This window comes from Daktulosphaira vitifoliae, unplaced genomic scaffold (assembly GCF_025091365.1).
Source record: "Daktulosphaira vitifoliae isolate Bord-2020 unplaced genomic scaffold, ASM2509136v1 Scaffold_5, whole genome shotgun sequence".
NCBI classification, from domain to species: Eukaryota; Metazoa; Arthropoda; class Insecta; order Hemiptera; family Phylloxeridae; genus Daktulosphaira; species Daktulosphaira vitifoliae.
In genome coordinates this window covers 13,310,012-13,321,176 of record NW_026099576.1, presented here as the reverse complement: position 1 = coordinate 13,321,176, position 11,165 = coordinate 13,310,012, and the positions used below count along the sequence as shown (strand labels likewise).

General features: G+C 24.0%; 2 protein-coding genes across 2 annotated transcripts in view; one reads left to right on the top strand and one right to left on the bottom strand.

Moving 5' to 3' along the window:
* Positions 1–11,165, top strand: part of LOC126908192 (bifunctional endo-1,4-beta-xylanase XylA-like) — a gene marked incomplete at its 5' end in the record, with an annotated part of 256,907 nt that overhangs the window by 137,781 nt on the left and 107,961 nt on the right. The gene's annotated exons all lie outside the window — the stretch shown is intronic.
* On the bottom strand, positions 897–8,367 carry LOC126908629 (uncharacterized). Its single transcript, XM_050690873.1, has 6 exons — positions 8,113–8,367; positions 2,282–2,479; positions 2,105–2,215; positions 1,791–2,028; positions 1,457–1,700; positions 897–1,296 (listed from the first exon to the last, which is right to left on the bottom strand). The coding sequence occupies exons 1-6, from the start codon at positions 8,218–8,220 to the stop codon at positions 1,074–1,076; spliced, it is 1,122 nt and encodes a 373-aa protein (XP_050546830.1). The 5' UTR covers positions 8,221–8,367; the 3' UTR covers positions 897–1,073.

The following is an 11,165-nucleotide window of genomic DNA, read 5'->3' as shown; positions in this document are numbered from 1 at the left end:
TCTAGATAGCTTTTAAAACAAAGAAATCGAGAGATTCATCTCACCATTACTCTCGATACGATGATTTTAAAAGTCCACTGCGGTTTCTGTTTCCCAAAACTCCCGCCGTGGATACCACACTGTATTGAACATTATGAAGTAATAAATCTATTTTATTGTACATTATAGTATTGAATATACGGAGANAAATCTATTTTATTGTACATTATAGTATTGAATATACGGAGATTTATAGATCTAGATTTAGGTCTGAACCTCTTAGAAATAGAAAGTGATGCAAATTTGGCACCCATTTTCTTAGAAACTATTGAAAGATATTACAATTCTCTTTTATAAAGATAAAGATATTACGCTCAAAAAACTATACAATAATGCTCAATAAAATATTCTTATTTTTCAAAAAAAAATTCATAAAAATCAATTAAACTATAAATTTCTTAAACAAAATCTCTTCAAAAGTATGATAAAAAAAATTTAAATCAATATTGTTCTTATCATGTTTTTCCCGATCTATCAATCGTTCAATTGTAACGATGTTACGACATGTTAAATTTAAGTGATTTCAGACCAAAATTCTATTGTTATTTCACTGTTTTAATATGACAGTATTCATTTTTTCTAAGTTATTACTTAAACCATTTTTTATTGACTAGAAATGATAAACAAGATAGCAATCAAAATTTACGATCCTTTAAATGAAAGTTATCAACAATATGTTGTAGTTTTTTAAAAAAATTATGCTGCTACCGGTATTATAAAACCAAATCAAAGATTTTTACTTGATAACCAATTCTTTGAACGATCCTAAAGTGCAAACGGTTCGGATAAAAATAATTAAAAGTACAAAATTGTTATGTTTTTTTAAATTCTCAATATCTCCTGAGATAACNAATTTGTATAAATGCATTTGTTTTTTATATTAAACACTTCATTGGTTTTATATAACAGAATTATAGTGAGTCTTAGAGTGTTCAGTGTGTAAGGAAACGAGTTTCTATTGTTTTCATTATTAGTAATAATTACCCTGTTTCCTAAACACTCTGCATACTATAACTTCAGTCATTTTTACCGTATTATTTATATTTCTTACCTAAATGAATAGTTTTTACAAGTTCGTTTGGCTGATTCCTGAAAATACTAAAAATACCATTCTCTTCATCGCCCAATATTTCCAATACATCATTTAATTTTCTTGGGATTTTGCATTTAGAAAGTTGCTGGTATCGACATTCTCTATTTATACTGCTCTCGTATGATCGTATATCCTTACTTTCAGGATACTTAAGATGAAGTAATCTAAAATATTTTTAAATTTTGACTGTAAGTAATAACCTATTATTATAACAATTTAATTGTTTAATAAAACAATATGTTTCATCTGATTTGTATAATTGTTTTGGATATGAAATGATTCACATTGTAATAACACAAAGTCTTTAGGTCTGACTTTACAAACCTGTTTGCGTGTAATGAATTATTTCCTGGTATAAACTCTACTGGATACACTTGTGACTTAAATTCACTGACGCTTGGAATAACTTCAATAGAGTAAAATACACGGGACTCTTTTGGTACATTAACAAAAGCTACATTTACATTGAAAGCATCAGCTGTACCTGCACCCTCATTAGTCAATATTTCAACGATTTGTGACATATCTGCTCTTGAAGATAGTAAAGCGCGGGTAATAAACTCTCTTGCTATAATTAAAATAAAGTATATTTAAATAACTTTAAGAATGATTATCGATGTTTATAGTTATAATAATAATGAAAATATATTCAACTAACGAATTCGACCTCTAAGAGGTTTAGTTACAAATATCGTATTGATAGAAAATACTACTCCATGAAAATTATGTCCACTAGCATATCCTGGCAAGTGACCAGCATATGCTAGAGCTTCAAATTTTTCTTCTCGAGCTTGAAACACGCCATTCAATTCATCCTCGCCAGGCATAACGTGAGCTGCTATAATGTAATAGTTGTCCTCGGTTTCAGCTAATGCATCCTCCGTGTGTCCTAAATACTAAAAAAAAGAAAACCCTTACTTTAAATTACATTTCTCAAATTGAAGTTAAAAATGTATTAGTATTCGTATTTACTTGTCCATCTGGTTGATTTATGATAAGCGATGTACATCCCACAGCTCCCTTGTCCACATAGTTCTTATTCATATTTAAAGGCAAAGTATCATCCAAAGCCATTAAAAAAAGCTTAAAATTAACAATATATTTACAACAATATTTGTAAACTGATTAGTTTTGAGATGATAAACTTACTTCTTCAAATGATACTTGTGCTCCATCAGCAATTCCTTGTAATTCAATAATGTACTGCGGAAAATATTTTCTAGTTAGCTCCAGACTTTCTTCATAAATAATTTGACCTTCAGGTTCCATAAATAATTTCAAATTTTCTTCTTGTAATGGTGTGTAATCTTTAATAAACTCTTTAATCATTTGTCCAAATGTTCTACCCTATAAATAAAATAGTGAAAACTTTTTTAATAATAACCGTGCATTGAAGTCTGGAGTTATATAATATGTATTATATATTAATATTTTATGAGTTTGGCTATTATAGTAGCCAAATTAAAAAAATATATAATACCTGAGAATTCGAATTTTTAGATATTATTATTCTATATATATACAGAATAATTGATTTATTGTTAACCACTTAAAATTAATAAATTAATAATACTAAAAAAATCATAATATAAAAATTTCATCAAAAAATAAAAATAATTTTTTATTGGTTTCTTTTAGTTTAATGTTTATCCCAGTGTATCAGTCATAAAAAATGTATGTTCATCTCTTATACCTTATAAGGTTGTTTACTTTAATTTCTCAAATGATAACACAATTAACTAGATTATTTAATAGATAATGATCTAATTAAGAAAATGACTGGTCGATAACATATATTGGACCAGTATTTCTATAGAACTATAATTCTAGGTTTTGAAATTTCCTCACAACCCGATTGTTGTTCCATCTCAAAGTTTACATATCTATTAATTTTATACTGTTATGTAATACATCCGACAATGACATAGTCATTCACAAACTTCCTGGTGACCTTGACATTAGTAATATCAAGTAGAACACCATTAGAATAATTATAAATAAACGATTCTTTTTCTGAATCTATTAATCTCATCGGTAGCTATTAAAATAACTATGTTACCTTATACCTTCCGCTTTTATTGACTATATTAATTTCAGTTAAATTAAAGTTATAATATTCATAGGATTGAATTAGAATTATACTGAAGAATTGAGTGTCGCTATAATTTGAATAACTATATAAATAATAATTGTTATAAACACTTTATACATAAATACATGCAGTTATTATCTTTCTTGAGGTATATATATCCTTCATATAATTTCATTGATATTTTGATTTACTACGACATGTATAATAATTTTAATAATTAATCAAGTTATCACGTTTTAATAAAACATGAAGTTGTTATTATTTCTATTGTATATGAATATTATGTAAAAGAATAAAAAAAAATTTTATTTTATTTAAAATCTTAAAAAGTTTTAAATATTTTTAATAAAACTAAATATAACACAACACATTATACATACATTTTAGCTTCAATGTGAATCTAAGAAAAGATTTACCATGAAGGGTTATTTCTTTGTATGTAGATGAAAACTCTCACTGGATGAATTTTATTGATCTATACATTAAAAAACCTGATAAAAATTTAATTGACATTATCAATGCTAAAAATTTGAAAAAACCCTCAATTTTAGAAATTTAAAAAATATTACAAAGTTACATTTTCAACATATATTTTCTAAATTTTAAAACTACCATAAATATTTTTAATAAATACTGAATCTAATGAAATTTAATAAATATATTAGAGACAATTGTCTTTCTTTAAAAGGAATTTTTAAATTAAAAATGTTTCTAAATTCAATTTTTAAAATGTTCAGGTCGTCTATATTCTTCAAATCTACACCAAATTAGAGTTTTTTAAAAGTCCTTAATGGTAAAAAAAGATCATGATGAGGTGGGATTTCACATGTTCGAGTAATAGCCGTTTGTTGGAATGTCGAAGAATATAAATCTAAGGTAGTAAAGGTGTTTTCCGTTATAGAACATTATGTTATATACGACCTCCTCAACACTATTTTATTTTAATAAAATACAATAAATTAAAAACGAAAAAAAAAATAAATGAAAACTCTATAATAAATTTATTTATACATATTGTACTCAGAATGGGGTGATATGTAATTAAATTATTTTTTTGAACTATGTGAAAAAATAAAATAAAAATAGTAATAGAAAAAAGCTTTCTAACCCCCACCCTTCTACTTCTATGCTATCAAATATACAAATTTTTTTACTGATAAGTGCGCTCAGATCTTCATTTAAATTGAATAATATAACATTTTTTTAGGTAAAAAAAATGTATTACCTTTGGCTGTTTATGTGTAAAACTAAGTGTTTAATTTATTCATAAATATTACTCTTTGAAAATTATTACATCATTTGATGCCATTTGATGACATCTCACTTTTTTAAAAATATTTTAACATATTTATATCACGTTTATTAAACTAAGGTTAATGTCAAGGCTTCAAATTAATAATTTTTAAAACAAGAATTTGTTTTAATAGGTGGCGGGTTTCCTGGAAAAACGAAACACTATAATTTAATTGACGATTATACGTATACGTAATTTTAGCTTAAAACTGTTTTTTTAAACAATTACCAAAATAAATTGTAGATTTATAATCATCTAGTCAAGGTTTATATAAGTCTTAACATGAAATAGCTTTAATTATAAGTGAATTTTTTTCTCTATCAATACTAATTTTAATATAAAATTACAATATCAGAAATGATATTTTTTTTGAACCACTTATAATTTGACAATACTCATTACATATTGCTCACTTTAAAATAAAATATTTGTTTTTTTTTCAAGGTTTTATTAATACAGCGGTCATGTATCGCTAGATATAGACATTATTATAGCTGATAAAGTTTTGATAGTATTAAATTAAATGTAGGGGAGACTGAGGAAACTATGGTCAGTGGGTAATACCGGTCACCTCATTATCTATTAAGCCCATGCATCTAAAATTATGTTGACCATATGTATAGATTAAGAATGATAAAAAAATTTTATTCTTATTAGAATGATAGTATCTAAAAAACGTTTTGACGTTTAAATGTGTGAAATTAGTTATCAGCGTTTATTTATCTAAAAAAAATTTGTTAAGAAATTTAATTTAAGGTAATCAAATTATTGTATATTTATAATTTATATGAACTATATTTTAGTGATTTTTTTTGAAAATTATTTTATCCGTATATTTTTTGCATGTATTTATATATGGCCGATATTCCCCCAGGGTAAGGGTAATACCAGTCATTTGCTTTAAATATATATATATATATATATATACAGAATGGAACGGATCTAACTGACAACTCATATAACTTGTAAGCTACATAACATTTTATACTTTTTTTTTTAATCAATTTTTGCAATATAGAACTATATTTAAAATATGTTTTATGTTATTTTTCGTAATTAAAAAAAATATTTTAAAAATTAAATTTTTCATTAAAATTTTTTTTAATATTTTAAAATAGCCATTTTATAAATAAGTTTTAAAAAAAAATTTTGATACCAAAATCTCTTATTTTAATTTAGTAGTTAGCATTTTGAAATTTGTTCAATTTTTATTTTTTATACAATTTTCTTATGGTATCAAATGTTAGTCCATTTAATTTTTGTTAATTTCTTTTCCATGGATAATAATAACGTTTAACGCGCTTTATAAAGAAATGATTATCTCTAATCTTTATTAAAAAAGTTAGAAACATTATCAAATATCAACTACGAGTGTTCTATGGTTGGCCATGTTAAAAGTAATAACAATTATTAATTTGCGTGATTCTATCATTGTAATCATATTATTATAGGATATCCCTTGTTAGGAGATTTGATAATAAATGCTCTATTATTCACGTTTCAATTTATGATATATGAACTTATTTAATTAAAAATTCAACATGTTTTTGACAATGTTTCTATAATTTTTTTTAATAATCTGAATTATACTACTAATTGTATTTTCATGTCAATTACAAATGCTTATTCAAATGTTAATAATTTTCATGGAAAAGAAATCACGTACTGTTACCAGTAAATAATGTAATAAGTGTTTACTTCTGTACTTTACATAACATGGACTAACATTTGATACCATAAGAAAATTGTATAAAAAATCAAAATTTAACAAATTTCAAAATGCTGTATAAACGTAACTACTAAATTAAAATAAGAGTTTTTGGTATCAAAATTTTTCTTTAAGACTTATCTATAAAATTACTATATTGAAATCTTTAAAAAAATTAATTTTTAAAATATTTTTTTAATTACGAAAAATAACATAAAACATATTTTAAATATAGTTCTATATTGTAAAAATTGATTTAAAAAAAAAAAAAAGTATAAAATGTTATGTAGCTTACAAGTTATATGAGTTGTCAGTTAGATCCGTTCCATTCTGTATATATATATATAAGATTATGTTTTAAAAATCTGAAACGTTGACGTAATGCAGTCAATATGTTTATGCACCCATTTGTTGTAATAGCATAACATTTAGAATCTTAGAACCGGAGATATAACAATTTTTGCTAAAGTGACCGTAGTTACCCCTAATAATAATTATTGATAACTAATTATTATTAAAATTTAAAGGGATAATGTAATTTAGAACTAGTATATATGATGAATAGCAATATTTTTAAACTTCAGGGAATATGAAATATTCATAGAAATTAGGAAAACGAATTGAACGATATATAAATAATAATACATATTCCTAATATTTTCAGTACAATGTAGTTATATTTTAAGTCAACTATTATGATTATTAAAACATATTAATTACTTTATTTTAGTTACTATTCATTTTTCATTTGTTTCAAAGTATTATGCATTATTTACACTTTTTAAAAATTTGTGTCTTAATAGTAATATTAGTATACAAATATTCCATTTCTTATGTAATGGAAGTTTTTAACTTATTCATTTGAATAAATTGATACATTGTAAAAAACAATTGATATTTTACAATGTAAAGACCTGTTATTTTCAATATAAAATTAAGTTAATATGATATAAGTATGATAGTATTAGTTAATAATTAAAATAGTTTAAAAATTAATTAAATAATATATTAACATAAATAACATAATACTTAGTGCTTTGGTCACATTTACTTTTATAAAATTTAACTGCCTTATATTAATTATAAATTATATTTATCTTATAAATCTTAAATTTATTGTCATCATTATTTTGTTGTCATATTTCCTTACTCTATGTTTTACATATATGCATGTACATTTCTTTTTTTTTTTCTCTTTTTTTTGTTATATTATGTTATATATTTATGTTATCATAATATTATTCCTGCAAACTGCCGTTTGGCGTTAAATAATTAAATAAATAAATAAATATATCGGTAGCGTATTTAAAGAGATCTAAAAGGTTATAACAACTCACAAAATTTTTTCAGTTAATATTTTATAATTCTATTCTCTTTCCAAATTATAAAACAACAATTAAAAGAAATTCATTAAATTTGTAAGTTTGATAAATAGATTAGAAAAATATATATGTACGTTGAAAGAGATTATAGTCATCTCCTAGTGTACATCTATATTTATTAAAAAGGTCAACTAATAATCATTACTTCACTACAGTGATTAAAATGCGGATTGTTCCGTATTAAGTTATTATTTCAGTTAGCCAAGAGGACTTTCAGGTTTTTGAACATAGTTTGTTAGGGCAACAATGTAACAGTAGGGTAAATAGTGCAATTACTATAATTCGCCGATTTTGATGTTCAAAAACTTGAGTAAAAATTATTTAATAATACAAACTTTTTATTTTAACAAAACAAAATTTTAAATCTGTTAAATTATTTATATTATTATCACGAACTGTTGTTTTCAATTCGTTAATATACAAAAACTATAATATATAATATTATATACAGCTATGTTATTATTTCCTTAATTAAACATTAAAAAATTATAATTATTAACTTACCATGCTGTAACCAACTTCATAATGAGTGCCCCTTACATAATGGATAGGTATAGAATTTCGTTTTGGAATCGATCTACGGTGGTCTTCAAATTTTTGTAAATCTGGCATCTTAAAAAAAAATATTTCTACAGTTTATCTATAAAAAAATGTATTGTTGAACTTAATACTATAAAAACTTGACGAGAGATCAAGTTATTAAAAAAATGAAATAGAAATTGCAATCACATTAGCAGAAGCCGTACTAATCGTAAAATCCAATAATGTTTAACTATATTATTGTAAACGTTATCTCTTACTACCGGATTTGCTTGTTTTAACCACAGTCGCACAAAATAGTGGAGGTGGAATCATTTATAACCTATATACCTACATATTTTAAGTAAATACTAAATTTTTATGTATTGTTTAGAAGATTGCATTATAAGACTACAAAAATGTTTTACCTACTCAATCTTTAACACTTATCAAATATAAATTTAAATTACGAATTTTTTTTTTCAAAAAAAAACTTACTATTATTTAAAAATAATCATTAAATTATATAACTTATTTATTAAAAAAAATTACTCAATCAATTATTATATAAATGATAACTTAACTAAAGTATAAGGCTTTCACTGGAAAACATTTTTTCTTTTTGTAAATTCTCGTCATTTAAAATTAAAAGTATTGTGCAATACTTATGTTATACATGATAATTTCCCGAACCTAAGTAGTTGGGATTAAGACGAGGAAAAAAAAAGACATGTTACTCATGAGTATTTATTAAATTGTTATGTAATTTCCACGTTTTTCTTTATTCGAAACCCTTCAATTTCAATTTGAATATTGTCTATGTTTTGTGTTTTTATCGGTAATAATTCAAAGTTATTTTATTTTAACAACTAACTGAATAGGTTTTTGTTAAATTTAACAGTGATTTTATTTTTCCTTGCCTTAAACCCAACTACTTAGAGTCGGGCAAAAACTGTTTAATTTAAGAGTTATTATTTAATTATTTTATCATTATTATTATTCATTATAATATTATGAATCAATTACAATGTTTGGCTTTTAATATTTTTAATAATATTTTTTTATATCTCATATACAACTAGTATTGAGATATTTGAAATATTATTTATTTAATGTTGATGAAAAAAATATATTTCCAAAATACATACATGCGAATTTTTACTATGAATATTTTTATGAGTTAGTGTTTATAATATTTTAACTCTTCAAAATATCATCCACAAGCTGATCGTAAATTATTTTTATCTCAAAAAAACTGAAATTGATTAGCTTTTTAATTTTTGTACAGTTACCCATTCCTACGTAAACTGTTACACCTAATGAAAAATTAAAATGAATTGTTGATGTAACTCATACTTGATAATGAGTAATCATTTCTAATATTCATACTAAGAGGATTGAAATGTCTATGTAAATTCATCATTAAAATCAGAATAGAAATGAATGTCTAATAGTAAAAACAAGAAAATTTCTGCACAGTATCTTGTATGTATTATAGTATTGTCTATTTAAATAATTATGTAAAAATTTTTATATTGATTTTCTATACTTTTACGAATTGAATATACGTTGGCAGTGGTATAATTAGGGATATTTGTTCTGGGAGGATATACATAAGAAAATTCTTCAATACCACCTCCAAATGAAAAAAAAATGTTTTATGCTTTTTTAATTACGTGTATCTTTTATCATGTATGCTCAAAATCTGTCAGTTAAGCGATCGCTTCTCATTAATTCCTTAATAAATACTATTAAGTTATGTTTTTCCAAATTATATAAATTAAAATGTAATTTCATTGATTGCATTGTTATTCCTTCGACCCTGGTTGCAATTATAAATTATTTATTTTATTCTTTAAAACTCAATATTAATTCATAATAATACAACAAAAATATTCAACTGATAATAGTCCAGCTGTTGAAGTTGGAATAGGCAAAAGCTCATTAGTCACTTTTAATAATTTTTCAGGAGATCGAAGGAACAATTAAAAATTTCAATAGTGTTTAATGAAATTTTATATTTTTGAAAAGCAAAAAATAAACTTTCTTAATACAAACGACTTATATATATATATATTTAAATTTTTGAGGGTAATGTCTTCGACTAGATACGATTTGTGAGTNTTTACGGGGAACGAGGGAATTTTTTTCAATTTTTGAGGGTAATGTCTTCGACTAGATACGATTTGTGAGTAATAACTTTCAATATATAAAATTAAAAATTAAATATATTTAAAATACTAATATAGAACTAAAAAATACTAAAAATATTAAAAAAAGCTACAAAAATTACAAAAAAAAAAATTGTGGATATGAATTTTCTCAAAATTAATATATTTATATATGTTAAGGGTAAAGTACAAAGTATGGTTAGAGTTCACATTATCGGGGTAATGTGAACACCCTATTGGATAAAGTAAAAATATTATTTATAAAAACTTTTATTTCGTACATGACTCGGGTATTTTACACATTATCTATGACTGATTGGGTAAAGTACTAATTTAAAAAAAAATTGTTTTCATCCATGTTATCAACATGGAATGTCTTGGTTTGCTCTCTCAACTGTGGCGTGGCTTTCCGTGAACGATTTTCAGTGTGTCCCACATTTCTTTTAAGTCTTCTATTATTTTATTTACAAACTCGCGACCATTGTCAGATTGTAATATCATCGAAGCTCCGAAAATACAAAATATGTCGATAAGATGTTTTGCAACTTCTTCTGCTCTCTTTGTTTTTAATATTCTTAGTTGAACGAATTTAGTAAGGTGATCCTGATATACCATAATAAACCGGAACTCTTCATCCCCCTGCGACTGCATATCAATCAGGTCCACTTGGCACCTACTATTAATTTCCGAAAACACCATTGGTTTAATCACTAAACCCTTGCTTTTAAATTTTTGTTTAGATTAACACAATTCGCAAAATTTTAAGTAAATAGACACTGCTTCTTGTGTTATATTTTTATACTTTTTAGCTTCGATGCGAAGCTGAGAAGGTATTAATTTTACCATGATGTGTTTTTTTTTTTTTTT